Source organism: Schistocerca serialis, chromosome 4, assembly GCF_023864345.2.
Source record: "Schistocerca serialis cubense isolate TAMUIC-IGC-003099 chromosome 4, iqSchSeri2.2, whole genome shotgun sequence".
In the NCBI taxonomy this organism is placed as follows: Eukaryota; Metazoa; Arthropoda; class Insecta; order Orthoptera; family Acrididae; genus Schistocerca; species Schistocerca serialis.
This window is the reverse complement of record NC_064641.1, coordinates 743,662,150-743,682,522: the sequence shown is the minus strand read 5'-3', so window position 1 is coordinate 743,682,522 and position 20,373 is coordinate 743,662,150. Positions and strand designations below refer to the sequence as shown.

At 42.1% G+C, this 20,373-nt stretch overlaps 1 protein-coding gene across 1 annotated transcript in view; it reads left to right on the top strand.

Moving 5' to 3' along the window:
- Window positions 1-20,373, top strand: part of LOC126473271 (disintegrin and metalloproteinase domain-containing protein 22) — a 1,075,530-nt gene that overhangs the window by 858,662 nt on the left and 196,495 nt on the right. The window contains exons 8-9 of the mRNA XM_050100225.1: window positions 10,253-10,327; window positions 12,484-12,656. Of these exons, the coding sequence (XP_049956182.1) occupies window positions 10,253-10,327; window positions 12,484-12,656 (248 nt within the window). The remainder of the gene's footprint in view (window positions 1-10,252; window positions 10,328-12,483; window positions 12,657-20,373) is intronic.

The following is a 20,373-nucleotide window of genomic DNA, read 5'->3' as shown; positions in this document are numbered from 1 at the left end:
TATGTGGTTTCTCTTTTAGAAATTATCCCCCAATTAGACTAACGATATATAGATGTCAGAATCACCTCTTATTCGCAGTGACATAATAGGTTTTGTGAGATATTACTATTAATTAATTAAAACATTAATATGAACGTATCAAAAACTTTCGTAATACTTTGTCTAGATCAGGGATTTCCATACCTTTTCTCGTGGTGACACCTTTCTAATACACAGGGTGACAGCTGTCTCACCGACGTCGTATTATGCAAACTGCAATATTATTTCGCTCGCTACATGCAAACTACACTGAAGCGCCAAAGGTACTGATACAGGCATACGTACTCAAATACAGAGATATGTAAACGGGCAGAATACGGCGCTGCGGTTGGCAACGCCTATATAAAACAAGTGTCTGGCGCAGTTATTAGCACGGTTACTGCTGCTACAATGGCAGGTTATCAAGAATTAAACGAGTTTGAACGTGGTGTTATAGTCGGCGCACGAGCGATGGGACACAGCATCTCCGAGGTAGCGACGAAGTGGGAATTTTCCCGTACGACCATTTCACGAGTGAACCGGAACTTGGTAAAACATCAGATCTCCAACACCGCTGCGGTCGGAAAAAGATCCTGCAAGAACGGAACCAACGACGACCGAAAATAATCGTTCAGCGTGACAGAAGCGCAACTGTATCGCAAATTGCTCCGGATTTCAGTGCTGGGCCATCAACAGGTGTCAGTGTGCGAACCATTCAACGAAACAGCATCGATATGGGCTTTCCGAGCCGAAGGCCCACTCGTGTATCATTAATGACTGTACGACACAAAGCTTTACGCCTCGCCTAGGTCCGTCAACACCGACATTGGACTGCTGATGACTGGAAACATGTTGCCTGGTCGGACGAGTCTCGTTTCAAATTGTTTCGAGCAGATGGACATGTATGGGTATGGGGACAACCTAATGAATCCATGGACGCTGCATGTCAGCAGAGGACTGTTCAAGCTGGTGGAGGCATTGTAACGACGTGGGGCGTGTGCAGTTGACGTGATAAGGGACCTCTGATACTCTGACATGTGACACTTACGTAATCATCCTGTCTGATCAGCCGCATCCATTCATGTCCATTGTGGATTCCAGACGGACCTGGACAATTCCAGCAGGATAATGCGAGACCACACACGTCCAGAATTGCTAGAGTGGCTCCAGGAACACTCTTCTGAGCTTAAACACTTCCTTTAGCCACCAAAATCCCTAGACATGAACACTATCTTGGATGTCTTGCAACGTGATGTCCACCTCCTCGTACTCTTACGTATTTATGGACAGCCCTGCAGGACTGATGGTGTCAATTCCCTCCAGCAGTACTTCAGACATTAGTTGAGTCCATGCCACGTCGTGTTGCGGCTCTTCTGCATGCTCGCGGGGGCCCTATACGATATTAGGCAGGTGTACCAATTTCTTTGGCTCTTAGGTGTATGAATAACCTTCGTAATACTTTGTCTAGACCAGTGATTTCTATACCTTTCCTCTTGGTGACACATTTCTAATACACACGGTGACTCAGTTGTCATTTTGTGCAACGCGCAGTGTAATTGTGCTTGCTACACGATAGCTATTAGTCCCACAGAAAAAATGAACAGGACCTTTTTGTAGGAAATTCGCTAAAGGTCATAATTTTCGAGTTATCCAAGACCTTCAAACACACCTCCACCCCACACTCATCCCACATGAGTCAGAATTTCTAATATGTTTTTCCTACCACTGTACAAAAATTTCCTACTACACTAACTATTCCCGATATTCGACCTGTTTTTGTCTCTACTGACTGGGCTGCTATGCCAACAGCATAGCCGGCTATTTCGTTCACGTTATTAATTTAAACGTACTCTTGAGGGTAACGAAAGGAGAACGACCTTTGTAAATTTTACGCTAAAATCAATTACGTTGACAATCCGATCATGACTTAACCCTTGCAAGCACACTAATTTCGTAGTCAGAAGGCCTGTCGAATGCAACGATGTTATTGTTTATTTTATGCTGTTAAAATTGATAAAATTATTAGGTGAAACTTACACAGACGTGAATTTCACAATTTTTAAGTGTTCCTAGAAGCCGGTGGCGTTATAAGGCCAGTCAGTGAAGACCAAAGGAGGTCGAGTGTGGGAAATAATTCGTGCAGTTGCAAGTTTTTGTACAGTGGTAGGTGGAAGTGCCATGAGTAACATACTAGAAACCCTGACTGGTGGGGCTGTGTGTGGGAGGGGTGAGGGTGCATTTGAAGGTCACTTTTGTAAGTTTTTCTTTAACAGCTCGAAAACCGTGGCCTCCATCGAAAACGTATTCCAATACAAAATTTAACTACATTAAATTTTCTACAAAAACGTCCTGTTCATTTTTTCTGTTCGACTAATAGTTTGCGCGTAGCACTAGAGAATAAAAAAATCTCGGACGCGGTTTTTTGAAGGCAAGATATAACATTACGGGTTGCATAAAACGGCATAGTTAGGAGCAGCTGAATCAACCTTTATACAGTTTGACGAGACACCATTTCACTAATATTGATAAAATAGTTTCCATTGTAACAAATGATATTTTAAAGAAATATAAATTTTTATATTTCTTTTCTAAGTACAGTATAATTTTCAGAGGTATAAAACTTTTCAATACTATTATGAATTCTATCACACACATGGGGTTGACGGATATTATAAATGTGCCTCTTATTAGTTGGGACGCAGGAGAAATTCACATGCATTTTCACGTCTTACTTTCTGAAATTTTACTGTTTTATATGTTGTAGAAAACTCCGGCAAAACGATCAGTGCTCTATTACTCCGGTAATGGTAACCTTGATGAACAGAAATTCAGACGTTGCGTAGATCTGATTCTTGGCACTTAAGTTTTAAAGCGTGGTTGTCCTTCAGGTCTGCCGGTTCCTACTCTTTAACAACCTTAAGTTCAGACACACTTCAAAACGCGAAAGGATTTCTTACCCACTCATACTGGTTTAGGCTATATGTAGTGCAGGGAAACATAAATCGAATCTGTCTTTCAATTCTTCTGAACGGTCATGAATCAGTGGTTGTATTTTGTTACTAATTACACATTTAGATGTCAACAGAAAATATTTTTTGTTTTGTTTTTCTCACCCATTCCTCAACTGCGTTTTTCTCACCGGTACTTCGATTTGCAGTTTTGTCTGGTGACGGTAAGGAGATTTGCACCTTTACTTTGTAGTAGTGTTGAGTATTTCAAATAAATCAGAAATCCGTTAAAAAGGCCTGTCTGTGCACCCTCTATTTTGATCTACAGGCAATAACAGTGCTAAGATTAGATGTGAAGAGTGTTTGGAACATTCAGTCTAGGATACCATGCCTCGCCGACAAGTACGTACTTTTGCCGAGCAGCTGCAGCTCTGTTATGTGAAACCAATCGGCTCAGCGTGAACGGCTACTTTGTGCCTTGGCCGGCGGTTGCGACCGAGCGGTTCTAGGCGCTTCAATCCGGAACCGCACTGCTGCTACGGTCGCAGATTCGAATCCTATCTCAGGCATGGATGTGTGTGATGTCCTTAGGTGAGGTCTAGGGGACTGATGACCTCAAATGTTAAGTCCCATATCGGTCAGAGCCATTTGAATCATTTTTTGTACCTTGGTTCGCAAGGCCCAGGTCACCGCAGATCCTCTAAATTTGTCAGCTGAGTTAGCCCACCTGTCACCTTTCGCCAGATTGATTATACTAAAAGACAAATCACACGCACATTTTGCTATCGGCCAATCTTGAATCAGGAGAGCGATGAAAACATCGGGGTGGCAACTAAGTCTACAGCCTTTTTGCCTTACGCAAGTAGCATATCCAACAGGATTGTACGTTTTCCTCGAGACATTTAAGTCTCATCTTTATCTACGATAGTGATGGAAGCCGAATAAATGAATTAAAATTTGTGCTACCGCCGGGACTGGAATCTGGGTCTCCTTGCTTACTAGGCACAAATGCTGACCATTACAGCACCACAATACTATGGGCAATATCGCTACGCGGACTACCCAGTGCACTCCCCAACACAAAGCCTTAATTCATATCTTCAGCTTATTTTCCCCCTGTAAATGTCGTGTGACTAGGGCCTCCCGTCGGGTAGACCGTTCGCCGGGTGCAAGTCTTTCGATTTGACGCCACTTCGGCGATTTGCGCGTCGATGGGGGTGAAATGATGATGATTAGGGCAACACAACACCCAGTCCCTGAGCGGAGAAAAATCTCCAACCCAGCCGGGAATCGAACGCGGGCCCTTAGAATTGACATTCTGTCGCGCTGGCCACTCAGCTACCGGGGACGGACATTTTCTCCCTCAATCGACACTATTGCCAGGGCTCTCTAGCATTGGAATAGCACCCCAGCGTTGGATGTAATGTGGAAATCCTGTGCCTAAGGTGGTCGTATAGATCTTACGATTAAATATTCCTCAAGACATTTAAGTCTGATCTTTATCTACGATAATTATGGAAGCTGAATAAATGAGTTAAAATTTGTACTACAGCTGGGACGCGTAATGGTGGTTTAATGGTCAGCATTCCTGCCTTGTAAGCAAGGAGACCCATCTTCAATTCCTGGCTGTAGCACAAATTTTAATTCATTTATTCAGCTTCCATCATTATCCAACAGGATTGGTCGTTTCTGTGGAAAACGTGTGTGAAACGTGTTTCCCGACCACCTTGTAACAATAGGACACTTTTAGGGTCTGTAAAGGATGATCTTGGTTTGCGTAAAGGGATGTCTACTGTATCCCTTGCAGTTGCGGCATGTCATACATTTATCTGACTATCCGGACCGTGGAGATCCGATACTGAGCAAAGCGTCGCACACACATGCAACAACCGAGCCAATCTGCTATTGCAAAACAGTGCGTTAGTACCGATAGTCATATGGAATATAATTTAAGACTCTGGCGTGCACTTTCAACTATTGATACAGTATTAACAAGGAGGCAGTTGAGATTAAACTGGCAAGTGACTTTATTGATAGACGCGGAGGTTTTTCTTACATTCCTCTTGGAATCTTGCTATCCCTCTGGTCAAAGAGCGGAGAGACAGAGTTAATGCTACATCCTCACCCGTTGGTGATTAGTGTTCAGTTTTGACAACTTCCAACGTTGGTTATCTTTGTTTGGGTGACGACGCTGGTTGGTTCAAATGGTTCAAATGGCTATGAGCACTATGGGACTTAACATCTGAGGTCATTAGTCCCCTAGAACTTAGAACTACTTAAACCTAACTAACCTAAGGACACCACACACATCCATGCCCGAGGCAGGATTCGGGCCTGCGACCGTAGAGGTCGCGCGGTTGGAAACTGACGCGCCTAGAGCCGCTCGGTCACTGCGGCAGGCGGCGCTGGTTGTTCGTGGTGTGTATGTGTGTTGTCTCTCTACATATGCGGTATTATGATTCTTGGTCGCCATTACTCGCCTACCGAGGGTTTGAATTTCTTTGCGCAACTTTCTCTCATCGCATTTGTATCTTGAAAATGAGGCATTGGCCTGTCAGAATTTGGGCGGTCGTCGAAGACGTCATCTGGCTTCATCCTTGTAAGTTTTCTGAACACAGGTTACGTTTATTTTCACAACACATTTGTTAGACATTATTTTCATATAATTTTTGACCAGGTATTTATAAAACACTCTAAGTTTTATATACAGAAATAACCAGTAATTTTCTAAAGAAAATTTGAAACGCCAAGATCACAGTAAAACATTTATTGGAAAACTGGCTTCGCCAATACTATGTTGCCATCTTCGAATCTGCAATAGGATGGGACTTACGCTTTATAACATTACATCACCTTTTTCAGCAGTAGTTAAGTGGGTTCACATCAGATGTATGTATATCATTGTCGTGAAATTCACTAGTAGTCGTCACGTCAAACATAAAAGCAATGCTATGTACAAACATGATACTAATGCTCCGGTTGCGAGTGGTCACAGACATCAACAGCTGACAACTGACAGTCCACACCCAGTTTCGTGATGACGGAAAAACATAATATTGAGATTTCATGACAAATAGCTCTGTGTGCAGTAGATGCTAGTCAGTATCAATTACATATCCAGGTTTTCAAGCTGATACTGAAATAAAATTCCGTTATGTTTAGCGGAGCAGCATGCTAGAACACTCGGTGATTTTTGTTTCGTTGAGGAGGGTTTCTGCCCACGCTACGCCCTTGTACCGAAACGCCCTGTATTTTGTTTTCGAAGCGTGCATAATGTCATAATTATGAACTTCATTAGCATTGTTGTTTCCCAGTTTTTGTAAAAAATACAAACAGAAGAGAAACATTTCAGGTTGAGGTCTATGTCCTTTTGAGATTTCGGCTGATACGATGGCGCTTATAAATTTAGTTTCAGAGTAGGAACGTAGCTTAAATCATAACATTTGTAATGTAAGAGGCAAAAATGATTTCAAAACAGCGTATTTATCCGAATATTCGAAATTCTGCGGAGAAATAAAAAACGGCAAAACGAGGCAGCGCTCACAGAATAATGCTATTAATAGTCCTCTGCATGAGTGCCTGCTTTTTGTTAGTGATTATTCGGATTTCTCGTTAAATGTTCGCAAATTGTTCGCGCTGGTCAGGTAATCCCGTTTCGCGTGCGCCATGTCGTTATTACAATACCATTACCTGGCGCAGTGCGTTACTCTACTGTTTCGGCGCTGTGACGCAAGTTACTCCGCCGCGCAGTGACGCAGAATGCTGCAACGTTCTCGCTTTTCCACCGGGCGTTATCAGTAGCGGCACCTCAGTTACGGGACAGAAATCGATTTGCTTATTCGACGAGGAGATAGTAAACGGTACAGATTTATGGCTCTGCAGGCACTTTTGAACGACGTTTAACTGTCCCCCTGCTTGTTTATCGTCAGTTAGAACTGCTTCAATTTATGACCAGAGTAACGGTCAGACCCTCCTGGCCATTAAAAGGACATTTGTCTCAAGTTTGGCGCCGATGTAGATTAACTAAATGGATACTGTTGCACTTCTCTCGCTATCTGCGCACGTGCGTTTATACCACCGCCTGAATACATTTGAAGCTACAGGCAATTTCCGAGAGAGCCGTTGTCGGTACTTCCACATTGTAAACCATTCTCAGCTCGCAAATCGAAAATGTATTAAATATAGACATAAATCAAAGTCGAAAATAGTAAACCAACACTGGCCGTGACGCGTGAAAGAGTTGTAGGCGATGAGCACTTCATACAAACACAGTTTATCGACATCGCGTTCTTTTTAGTACATATTCAGGACTACGCAATTATATTTTAATGTGGTATTTTGCTTTAATATAATATGTGAAGGATATAAGTAATACAATTTAATTTCATTAATTTTATTCACTGTGGTATTGAACCGTTAGCTGAGCAAAATAGTTAGCATTACTCAAGACACGAAGACTTACACTATCCCTCTGCTGTTAAATATTTCTCTCTTTTTACTTTTTAAAATAAATGTTTATGCGTTTCGTATATGCATGTACTTTTGCAAGAACAAAAAAATGAAAAATTATTTAATAATTCCTTCTGTTAACTGAGATCACAATCACTGAATGTAAATTTTGCTGTATTATTATTGTTGCTTTACGGCCACGAATAAGGTTAATGAATAAAATTCTTAGTAAAAATATTTCTGTCGTTACCTAAGTACAAGCCACAGCCTAGTGCGGAAACATTCATTACGAAACTGAAAAGTGACTTTAAATTGTGTTACTCTTATTCATTAATATGCCAACAGTCAGAGCAAATAATTTACTTTACGGGGAGCTGGGCGCCTGTCTTATAATTTAGGGAAATTTTGACTTACCGCGTAATGGGGGCATATCGTTGCGCGCCAGCGATGTTATTTTTCGAAGCTGCAATCTTAAGCAAAATCTGAAAATATATAAATATTTAACATGGAGAGTGCTGTTTTTACATAAATAACCACAGAAGTATTGTTTAATAAATATATTATTCTTATTTCTCACAGTGCAGACCTGTATACAACAAAGTAATAAGCGTCTGCTTTCGGATACATCCAGAGAAGAAATTATTTAATGTCCGATTACATTCATAATTTCACGAAGAAGACCTTAGAATTTGTTACACAATGTACTATTCACAGACATTACAGCCCTTCGTTTATTCTTTACCTAGATAATGAAAATTCTTTTCCAATTATTCTCAAACAGCGTTTATCGCATTTTCATCGTAACGCGTGTCAAAAATATCCAGCTGTCACACGTAATGTTCGTTAATGTGAAGCATTTAACATTTTACATTGTTTAATATGTCCATCCATATGGGGACGCCAAGACTACCCGTCACATAGCAGTGAAAAATCATTATTTACGAATGATAAGTCTCTCCGTCAGTGTATACGCTGAAACGGACCACGTGACCCGTGTGTTCTTATTCATATTTCTCGAAATTAATTATAATTTATTACAGCTCGCGTAAAAGTAGTGAGTGGCGTATAAGCCTATAAACGTTGGACCTATCTGTGGAATATAATTCCCCACCTTCTCCGCATGAAAATGTTACTCAGTAAAATGCCGCGACAACCAGTTAAGAAAGCCGCCTCTACTTTTTGCTTAGCGTAGGATACGAAAAATCTAACGTTGCGGCATTCTATCGAAGAAAATGAGCGCGCTCGTGTGTCTGAATGGGTTCAACATTAAAGCATGCATGAAAACTTCACACAAATGCCTACAGACATGTTAGGAAAAAATAATGTATAGAAACAATCTTCTTGAACTAAAAATCAGTGAAAAGAATATAAAAGAGGATCGGGCAGCGCTAAGTAAGCTAGAATACCATTAATACGATCTGTAACGAATAACTGTCAGACTTAGCGTTCTGGTTGTTCAACAGTTTCGGTGAACCGCTTACATCGACAAACGATATTTAGGCGAACTTTGTTAGCATTGCAGAGCAAATACTCTCTGTGTGGCACAGAGTTATCACAGTTCACAGAAGCCGCAATGGAACATAACTTGTAAATGATCTCATAAAAAATGTGATTTACACTGAAGACCCAAAGAGCAAGCCATTAATGCTTATTTTCCTCTGGGTAGCTGGTCAGGGGTTGAAGTGTGGACACGTGGACGCAGAACGGTTAGTCTATGCCGATAGGTATAGTCCACTTAGCGGTGCAGGTACGTCCGTGCAGAAAACATGAGGTACTAAATTTTGTGACGTGTTTTCGGGAAGACCGTTAGAATCAGAGAAAAAACAACTAACGCATTGAAGTGGGTGCGTATTAAGGTACCAATTATCGCCATTCTGCACTTATACCCCTAGCACCGTGTAAATGTTGCAATCTTGCTGTTTAATTTCTCTGATTCATATCTAAAATCAATTCAAACAGTATACCAACATAGCACAGAGAAAATATTCTCCAGGAGGAGGTAAAAATCAGTTTATCCTGTTATCGCTATGTTGTTGTGGATTCAAAATGCGCAGTGTTAGTGTCACTTTTTCTTTTTCTTTTTTTTTCTAAGTCTTTTCTTAATGTAAAAATTTGAAAGCTTTGTTAACAACAGTTACGCTTTGTTGGTTCAAATGGCTCTGAGCACTATGGGACTCAACTGCTGAGGTCATTAGTCCCCTAGAACTTAGAACTAGTTAAACCTAACTAACCTAAGGACATCACAAACATCCATGCCCGAGGCAGGATTCGAACCTGCGACCGTAGCGGTCTTGCGGTTCCAGACTGCAGCGCCTTTAACCGCACGGCCACTTCGGCCGGCAGTTACGCTTTGTATCAACATTTTTATGACGTTGTTGCTCAGTGTATTTGAGCATAATTTTAAGTTTTTTTTAAGTGGCTGAGCCCATTAGCGCTTCCTACATACAAACAAATTTTTAAAAAGTTCAATGGGTAGAGCAGTTGGCTGTCGAAAGCAAATGTTCCATATTCGACTCTTGGTCTGGTTCACAGTTTTAATCTTCCTGTAAGTTTCAAAATAGAGCGCAAACCGCTACAGAGTGAAAATCAGTTCTGAGGGGAATGATAATACAATTGTTTTGCCTTTCAAGATAATGACAAAGGCTACATTTTTCCAATTTCACATTGAGTAGCAACCAATATGAATTATTTTCATGTGTGGTTACAGAGGACCCATAGAGAGATGTGCAGTTCTCTATATTTGTTAAAAACCCCAATTGCTTTTCTTTTTTTTCAAGGCACATGTTTGCCCAATAATATATAGCATTTTATATGAGATTTGGCTTGTTCAATTGCAGTTCGAGAAGAGGAATGGCAGCATGCGCTCAGAAGTCGTCCACGACGCCATCCAAGTCGCCAACATTGCCGACCTGGTGAGTTAATCTCCTTCAGTTTCTGTTGCACTCTGTGTGATCCTTTAGTGGATACAGGAGCGAGGGACAGATAATCTTCGTAAACAGAGGACTCGTATATTAATTTATTCTATGCCTAATATCAACCAGTAAAAATAATACATAATTTTGTTGCTGTAGTAGCGGCGTCAGCTGCTAACAGTAGATTTGAATGTAGGAATATATACAGATACAAAAGATTTATAAATCTGTCAATACAATGTCTATTCAGAAGATGTCGAGCCCTGGCCACGATGAAAGTCTATAATTGTTATTCAAATGGCAAACAGACAAAATGGGGTCAGGGCATGAATGATCGAACTTCCCTCCGATGGTAACAAGGGTGATGCGTCACCACAGCGATAGTTTGTTTCTTCTGTTAAGTTGGCAACAATGGTATTTTTCCGGCAGGCTTGTGTATTCTTTCGTCATTGTTGTATAAATCAGTCACTGGTCTGTCATGCTGCTGGTCAATTGTGTTCAGCTGCTACTTGAGATCGAATAGTTCTTGGGGTTATAGGTCACACCTGTTACCATTTTCGTAGGTGAAATATATTTGCTAGATTTCATACGTAATCTGTAAATGTGAATGATCCAAGGTTTTAGGACTTTGTGAGAAGTGTTTTGGAGGAAGACAACAACGATTGCAGTGAAAATAACTTAATTTCGAGCGAGGAAGATAATTTGGAAATACAATACTTCTGAGTTTGGAGCTACGACGTCAGAAGATAGTGATGGTGACGAGGAGGAGGTATCATCAGCAAACACAATCAAGGGTAAGAATGGATTGTTATGGTCTAAAATGCGGCCTAAGAAAGGTAAAAACCAACGTAGAAACACCGTAAAAATTCGTGAAGCTGTTAGCTTTGTTCAAAACATTGACCTGGCGGTAGAAGCCCACGAAATATTATTAGATACAAGAATAGTTGATATGGTTGTAGCTCATACAAATGAGAAGATCCAAAGAAAAAAATGTACGTATGCTGACCAGAGGTTTCTTGGTGATACGGACAAGGAAAAAATATGTGTACTAATGGAACTGCTTTATATGCCAGGAATCAGAAAAGATGGTCATCTCAACATTGAAGAAATGTGGTGTGGCTCATCTGTGCACAAATGTATTGTGTCTCAAATGAGGTTCAGATTTCTTCTAAATTGTCTCAGATTTGATGATAAGACCAAGAGCAATAATGACGATAAATTTTCACCTATTCGTGAGCTCTGGGCAGCTTTTGTTAGTAACTGCTGCTCGGTTATTCTCCTCGTATGCATGAAACAATCGACGAGCAGCTTTTAGGATTTCGTGGCAAATGCCCAATCTGTGTTTACATTGCTTCGAAACCAGATAAATATGGCATCATAATAATCACAATGTATGACGACAGAATATATTATATGATAGATGCTATTCCATACGTTGGGAAGGAGAACAGAAACACAAATGAAAGTCTGCCAACATACTATATGAAAACTCTGTCCAGAAATATTCGTGGGATAGGTCGAAATATCACTTGTGGCAATTGGTTCACATCTATACCTTTGACAGACATGTTGCTGAAAGAGAATTTGACAATTGTCGGTACGTTGAGGAAAGATAAGGCGGAAAACCCACGAAGTTTCCTACCCAGCAGAAAGAAGAAAGTGCTATCGTCGGAATTTGCTTTTCATCAGAAAAAACACTTGTCTCCTTCACTCCTAAAAAGGGAAAATCTGTTGTTCTTCTGTTTACAATGCATAGTGCTCCTGATGTTGACCAGACCACAAATAAACCTGAGATCATTGAATTTTATAATAGTACGAACGTGATGTGGATGTATTTGACAAAATGGTACATGTGCACTCTGTTTGGGCGAGTACATGACACTGGCCACTTCGGGTGTTTTATGAAATACTGGACCAGGCAGCAATAAATGCTTTTATTCTAATCCGATCCTGCACGTGATTTTAACATGCCACAAATGTTCGATGAATCGTGTGTTCAGCTAAGCGATAATTCAGGCCTCTTCAAGTCTAAAGCCTGTGATGAAGTAGTAGTTATCATGTAATATACAGCTGTTTTATGTTGAAACTGTTGCTTTTTCTTTAAATCTGTTTGCATATCGGAGAGCCGTTGCTCAATGAACGTCGTTTTGTTTCAGTACTTTCGGACGCTGAACACGAGGGTGTCCGTCGTGTACATCGAAACCTGGCAGGGAACGAACCAAGCCCCTATCGACAAGGGCCAAGACATCAGCCGCGCTTTGCTCAACTTCAACGACTACACGTCCCGCAACATCTTCAAGGTCGACAAGGACACTACGCAGCTTCTCACGTAAGTCGCAAACTGGTCTTCGATTTTGCCTACAAAAAGTAACTTTTAGAGACGTATAGCTTAAAAGAAGTTAGCGCTTGCTTACAGTAAGGAGGTTTTAGTGGAGTCACATCGTTCTTTACGTGTAAGACACCAATTTCTCTTCCCATGCATACTAAAGGAAATAGAAAGTGTTAAGCCATGAAGCATCAGCCTGATGTTTATCTCTCTTTATGGAGTTATTCTTTATACAAGAGGTTTAAATTATTAAACTTTCATTACAATAGTACCTGATGTCCATCATCACCATCAGTATGAGGTGTAGCTGCTTGTGAGTTTTCCGGGCTGTATGGTCGTGGTCGAAGAAACTTTTCGGTTCCTGCGGTTTCGTCAGACCTGCGCTGGACATCTACGGAGGTGCTCCTGACGACGTTGAGTCTTGCTAACTGACGAGTCGGACGTCGGAAAGCCATATAATTACTGCGTAAAGTAGGCGTGGCCGAGTTTACAAGTGTTCAGTAGAAAAATTCTTTGCCAGATATGAAACTTAACTATCGATTGTCGCCCGCCAAGGATAAAAACCTATCTATCGATTCTACAGAGCCACTGGCCATATGTAATTCAGTTTCATGGCTTATTCTTTTCTGTAAAATTATCACTATGCTTATATATTCCGATAGCTTTTTATATATTCGTGGATAATAGCTTGTCATAATAGATAATATTTTGGTTTCCGCAAAATTCGAACAGACAGCTCTAGAAACTGCAAATAAGGAACCATGTCGATGGTATCGGTATGTCGATGATATGTTCGTGGTTTGATCTCATGGTAAAAAAGCTTTAGAAGGATTCTTTTGTTGTTTGAATAGTTTTAAACCAAAAATACAGTTTACATGGAGACGGTAAAAAATAACGCAAAAATCTTCCTGGATTTTTTGATTATGAGACAGGCTGATGGAAGGTTGAAACATAACGTTTTTTGGAAAGTTAGACATACGAACAGGTTGAGATTTTCACTCTGCAGCGAAATGTGCGGTGATATGAAACTTCCTGGCAGATTAAAACTGTGTGCCGGACCGAGACTCGAACACGGGACCTTTGCCTTTCGCGGGCAAGTGCTCTACCAACTCAGCTACCTAAGCACGACTCACGACTTCTCCTCACAGCTTCAATTCTGCCAGTACCTCGTCTCCTACCTTCCAAACTTCACAGAAGCTCTTCTGCAAACCTTGCAGAACTAGCACTCCTGGAAGGCAAAGTTCCCGAGTTCGAGTCTCGGTCCGGCACACAGTTTAAATCTGTCAGGAAGTTTCAAACGAACAGATATTTGCATAAAAACTCCAACCATCATCCGCAACAAAAGAGAGGTGTCATTAAAAGTCTTGGTGACACAGATAAAACGATCTGCACGCTGGAACACCTCGACGCTGAATTAAAATATCTGAAGCAGGTTTTCGAAAAGAATGGCTATTCAGGCCAAAGGAATGAATAGGGTTCTGCGACCGAATAACACTGGGAAAAAGGACAACGATTAAACACAGCGATGAAAGAACACAGTTTCTCTCCCTTGTATCAAGAAAGTAACTGATCAAGTCGGCATGATTTTGCAGAAACGTGACATCAGACCGGTGTTTAGACCAACTAACCAAATATGTCAAGCACTCCGATCGATAAAGGACAAACGCCCTTCTCTGTCAGCAAGTGGAATATATGAGACTCCGTGTACCTGTGGAAAGGCCTATATTTTAACTACCAAGAGAAGCATGAATACAAGACTGAAAGGACATAAAAATTTTTGCCGACTAGGGAAAATGAAAAAATCAGCTGTAGCAGAGCTTTCTCTCCAGTCAGGAAATCATGAACGAAGTTTTCCGAAACCGTGATGACAGACTGTTATCCACGACGATATAGAGAAACCATCGAAATATATAAGCATAGTGACGACTCTAACAAAAAACAAGCAGCCATGAAACTCAATTATATACAAACCGTGGCTCTGGTAGCGAGAATCAATAGTTAAGTATTATCTCCAACAAAGATTGTATTTGCTGATCCCGTAAAAACCGACTGCGCCCACTTTACACAGTATTTATGTCGCTCTCCGGCATCAGACTCGTCATTCGGCAAGACTCAGTGTCGCCAGAAGCACCTCCGAAGATGGCCAGCGCAGCTCTGAATGAAACGTCGGGAACCGAAAAGTCTCTTCGACCAATGCCATACAGCGCATAAGACTCATTAGCAACTATGACATCCTGTCCTGAAAGCCTTCATTGTATTATCAGTATGAAATGTGACCTCCACAGTACAAATATTCGTTGTGGCATGGGGTAAATAGCCTCTGAATGTCATCTTGACGAATTTTGTTTCCATCACTTGCTGTGTATGTTCATATAAAGTTTGGTGGCTGGTACGAAAACATATGTCTTCCTATCGCTTCTCAGACATGGTCAACGGGTGACACATTAGGGGACTAAGCATACTACGCAATGATCTGTACATTCCTCTAGGCGTCTGTGTGTTAACTGCAGAGTGGGAGAGTTGCATTATCCTGCTGGAATATGCCACATGATAATCTGGTCATTAAGGAAAGAGAATAGTGTTTCCCATTATAGCGCCAACGGCCTTGAATCGTTGAATACACGTAAATACACATTGTCATATTTCTTAAAGAAAATGTGTTTGTGAGCACGGAGGAGAGGCGAAACATTTCCTTTCAGCCGCTGAACCTGCCCTTGCAGGTCCTCCAGCCGTTCATGCTATACGACTTTACTTTCTTTTACCATTCTCTTCACACATTTGTGAGCATTCAGGCTGCCTTTATTAATTACCAAATGAGTCTTGTTGTCATATTCAATAGCTCTCTACGCCATGTTTCCAGGGAAAATGAAAAATGCATGGCATTATTGGCTGCGAGACACCGTCTGGGGGTGCCCAGCCGCACTTGGCCATTCGGCGACTTGTGCGTCTTTGTGATGAAGATGAGGTTAAATAATTAGGGTAAGACGAATACTCAGCACCCAAAAATCTCATCCCGACTGGGAATCAAACCCGATATCTAGAGGCAGCAACGCTTAATTCCAGACCACGGTTTGTGTACGTGATTTCAGGAATTCGAGAAGTATGTGTCTGGAGAAGCACTGTCTCTTATGATCTTCCACGATTTTGTCTATGGAAACGTTGGTATCAATCTTGCTGTCATAAACAGAAGCAACATTCGTTGATATACACAGCGATATGAGACAGTCTCAGTTAACCCCAGTTCTACACCATAAAAGTCTCTGTTGTCTGTGGGATGGTGTAAGTGGTAAACAAGGCATGGAAAATCGAGATCTAACAAGGCATCTCGATATCTAACAAGGCTCGGCAGCTCGAGATCTCATGGCAACTTTCAGTAATTAGTTACTGACTTTTACACTGCCTGTATCCTCTATCTGCATTTTACCTGTTGCCATCCGTCCATTCGTTACAGTCGCTCGTACTGTTATTACCTGATGGTACAATCGTCCGATCATAAATGTGGATCCTCCGATTGCTCTGGGAAATGATTTATCGGAACTACAACATAGGAAATATTAGTTGAAACAAATGATAATTAATTGAAACCCTCAGCTGCTGACAGGTGTTGTTAATATACCTAGATGGGGACAGCTGAAAATGTGTGCCCCGACCGGGACTCGAACCCGGGATCTCCTGCTTACATGGCAGACGCTCTCTCAATCTGAGCCACCAACGGCACAGATGAATAGCGCGACTGCAGGGACTTATCCCTTGCACGCTTCCCGTGGGACCCACATTCGCAACTGTCAACAATCTACGTACGTAATGTTATTAATAGATATTTGCCCATCCACTCATAACTCGCGCCAACTAAGATGACGATTCCCGTAAGAGTTTGGGCAACCGGTGCGCATTCGCACAGACGAAGGTCAATGGCTGGGTAGGCTTTAACTATATACAGGGCTATTACAAATGATTGAAGCGATTTCATAAATTCACTATAGCTCCATTCATTGACATATGGTCACGACACACTACAGATACGTAGAAAAACTCATAAAGTTTTGTTCGGCTGAAGCCGCGCTTCAGGTTTCTGCCGCCAGAGCACTCGAGAGCCCAGTGAGACAAAATGGCGACAGGAGCCGAGAAAGCGTATGTCGTGCTTGAAATGCACTCACAGCAGTCAGTCATAACAGTGCAACGACACTTCAGGACGAAGTTCAACAAAGATCCACCAACTGCTAACTCCATTCGGCGATGATATGCGCAGTTTAAAACTTCTGGATGCCTCTGTAAGGGTAAATCAACGGGTCGGCCTGCAGTGAGCGAAGAAACGGTTGAACGCGTGCGGGCAAGTTTCACGCGTAGCCCGCGGAAGTCGACGAATAAAGCAAGCAGGGAGCTAAACGTACCACAGCCGACGGTTTGGAAAATCTTACGGAAAAGGCTAAAGCAGAAGCCTTACCGTTTACAATTGCTACAAGCCCTGGCATCCTATGACAAAGTCAAACACTTTGAATTTTCGGCGCGGTTGCAACAGCTCATGGAAGAGGATGCGTTCAGTGCGAAACTTGTTTTCAGTGATGAAGCAACATTTTTTCTTAATGGTGAAGTGAACAGACACAATGTGCGAATCTGGGCGGTAGAGAATCCTCACGCATTCGTGCAGCAAATTCGAAATTCACCAAAAGTTAACGGTTTAAAGTTTACGGCCCCTTTTTCTTCTGCGAAAAAAACGTTACAGAACACGTGTATCTGAACATGCTGGAAAATTGGCTCATGCCACAACTGGAGACCGACAGCGCAGACTTCATCTTTCAACAGGATGGTGCTCCACCGCACTTCCATCATGATGTTCAGCATTTCGTAAACAGGAGATTGGAAAACCGATGGATCGGTCGTGGTGGAGATCATGATCAGCAATTCGTGTCATGGCCTCCACGCTCTCCCGACTTAACCCCATGCGATTTCTTTTTGTGGGGTTATGTGAAAGATTCAGTGTTTAAACCTCCTCTACCAAGAAACGTGCCAGAACTGCGAGCTCGCATCAACGACGCTTTCGAACTCATTGATGGGGACATGCTGCGCCGAGTGTGGGAGGAACTTGACTATCGGCTTGATGTCTGCCGAATCACTAAAGGGGCACATATCGAACATTTGTCAATGCCTAAAAAAACTTTTTGAGTTTTTGTATGTGTGTGCAAAGCATTGTGAAAATATCTCAAATAATAAAGTTATTGTAGAGCTGTGAAATCGCTTCAATCATTTGTAATAACCCTGTATATGTTCTCGAAAGAAAATACCATTGATGACCGTGAAACTCTTACGGGAATCGTCATCTTAGTTGGCGCGAGTAATGAGTGGATGGGCAAACATCTATTACGAACATTACGTATGTAGATTGTGGACAGTTGGGAATTTGGGTCTCACGGGAAGCGTGCAAGGGATAAGTCCCTGCAGTCGCGCTGTTCACCCGTGTTCTCGGTGGCTCAGATGGACTGCCGGCACGGTAGCTCAGCGTGTTCGGTCAGAGGGCTGCGTGCTCTTTGTAATAAAAAAACTGAGTCTAGGTATCAACAATCAGCTTGGACGGATGTATTGTGACGTCCGCCTAGACCAAACGCAACGAAATATATCGAAAAAAAAAAACCGAAAGATGGATAGAGCGTTTGCCATGTAAGCAGGAGATGCCGGGTTCGAGTCCCAGTCGGGGCACACATTTTCAGCTGTCCCCATCGAGATTTATCAACAACACCTCTCGGCAGCTGAGGGTTTCATTTAATTATAATTTGTTCTAGAGAAGCTGCACGGTCATCAATGGTATCTGTTCTTTCGAGAACAGTTACTATCTTCATAATTATTAGTTGACTTTTTACAAAAATGATAAGTAATTTTTTTTATCTTTGTACAGACCATCGCCACAAGAACGAACGAATATTTGCAGCGGTCTTTGAATATTAAAGCATCGCTTGACACACACATTTACCAAATTCTTCTCTGAAGTATAAAGTTCTCAGTGTTCAGAAGTACGGTTCCATCTAGGACATAAGTAACACATGAGCTCTAACTGGACGATGTTGTCTTCTTGATCGGAGGTCACGAACTGGGCAGAGCCTTCCTCTGCTCGGCTGTATATCGGTCTACGTGTGGCCGCGCTGTGGAGTTGGGAGCAAGAGTGTGGCACCCCCAATGCCTTCCATTAGTTGGTGTAGCGTGAATCGCTAACTTCTATGGTATCGATGCAAGTTGCCGACTTTTGTATGACACCGCGATCACTGGACAATATCGCACAAACAATCTTACTATCTTCTCATGGTGTAGTCCTCCTTCCAGTGCCGCAGCCTATTCGTCTTACAATACAATTATATTGAGTCTGTCTCGTAACCATTCCTCGTTCACCTATTGCACTTTTGCGTCCTTGTGATGAAGATGAGATGAAGTAAATAGGACCACACGAATAACCAGAACCCTAAAATCTCACACCCAACTGGGAATCGAACCCGGGACTTCGTGATCTAGAGGCAGCAACGCCCAACCTCTAGTCAACAATCTGCACACATGATTCCAGGAGTTGAATCTGTCAGTGCAATTTGCTTGTATGATGGTTCCATGTCCCTTATGGCAATGATTAGATCTTTCTCAAGGTCCGGGAGGTAGCGACAGGCTGCAAATCCTCTGCTCCTTCTGTGTTGCGATCTCCACCTGAAAAGCTCGAATAAACACACAGTAGCAAAGGGGGTCCAATCTCAGTGGTGAGGGAAGGGAAAACATACGGTGTAATCAAGTATTTTTATTTCGAGAAAATGATTTAAACATCGGTATTACGCAAGTTTTAACAGGGTCTGAACTGGAACTCTTTACGGCTACTTACTAATCGCCATTCAGCTCCCAAAATATTAAAATGCCCCGGTCTAGCCCCTCCCCATCCCTCCCACTGCAAACTATCATATAGGCGCCCTTCAATAATGTACTCAGACCATTCTCTGTCTGTAGGAATGGCATTTTTCATGATTGAAAATACTAAGAATAAGGATGAAATTTTAATCAACACACAACACAGATATGGAAAAATAGGAAACGAAATTTGGATATGGCTGGGAGTCACTTTCTGGAGAGTTTGACCGCCTGTTGCAAGTCTTTTTATTTCACGCCACTTCAGAGACTTGTGCGTCAGCGATGATGAAATGATGATTGAGGACAACACACACACACACACACACACACAGTCCCGAGTGGGGGCAAATCCCCGATCCTGTCGGGAACCGAACCAGGGCCCCCACTAACTGCAAGAGCACGACCTGATGATGAAATACTGGCTTATCAGTTTGCTATTATTCGGTCAAGGTGTTCATGGTTTAACACTTTCGTTTTCCGTCAGTGTATTGTGGTCTTTTGGATTAGGCGACTTTCTAACCGCCTGAACTGGCAACATTGGTCCACTTACCACGCTAATAATGAAGCTGCTAATGCTTTCCGCAAGGACTGTGTCACACAGGACGTTAACCCTACAACACCCATGTGCTCCAAACGGAAGTGACGTAAGAAGCACCTCACTTCGTGTATGCACAAATTCTGCTCTCTCCTCCTCTTCTCAGAGAGCTAAATATTTGTGACAGCGAAGGATATAAATATCACTGCTGCTCGTTTCAATTGCAGCAATTCAAACTGTCCTCTCAGGCTCGGCCTAACGGCATCCTCGGAAATCGCGACATATTCGGAAAAAACGGCCAAATATTTATGA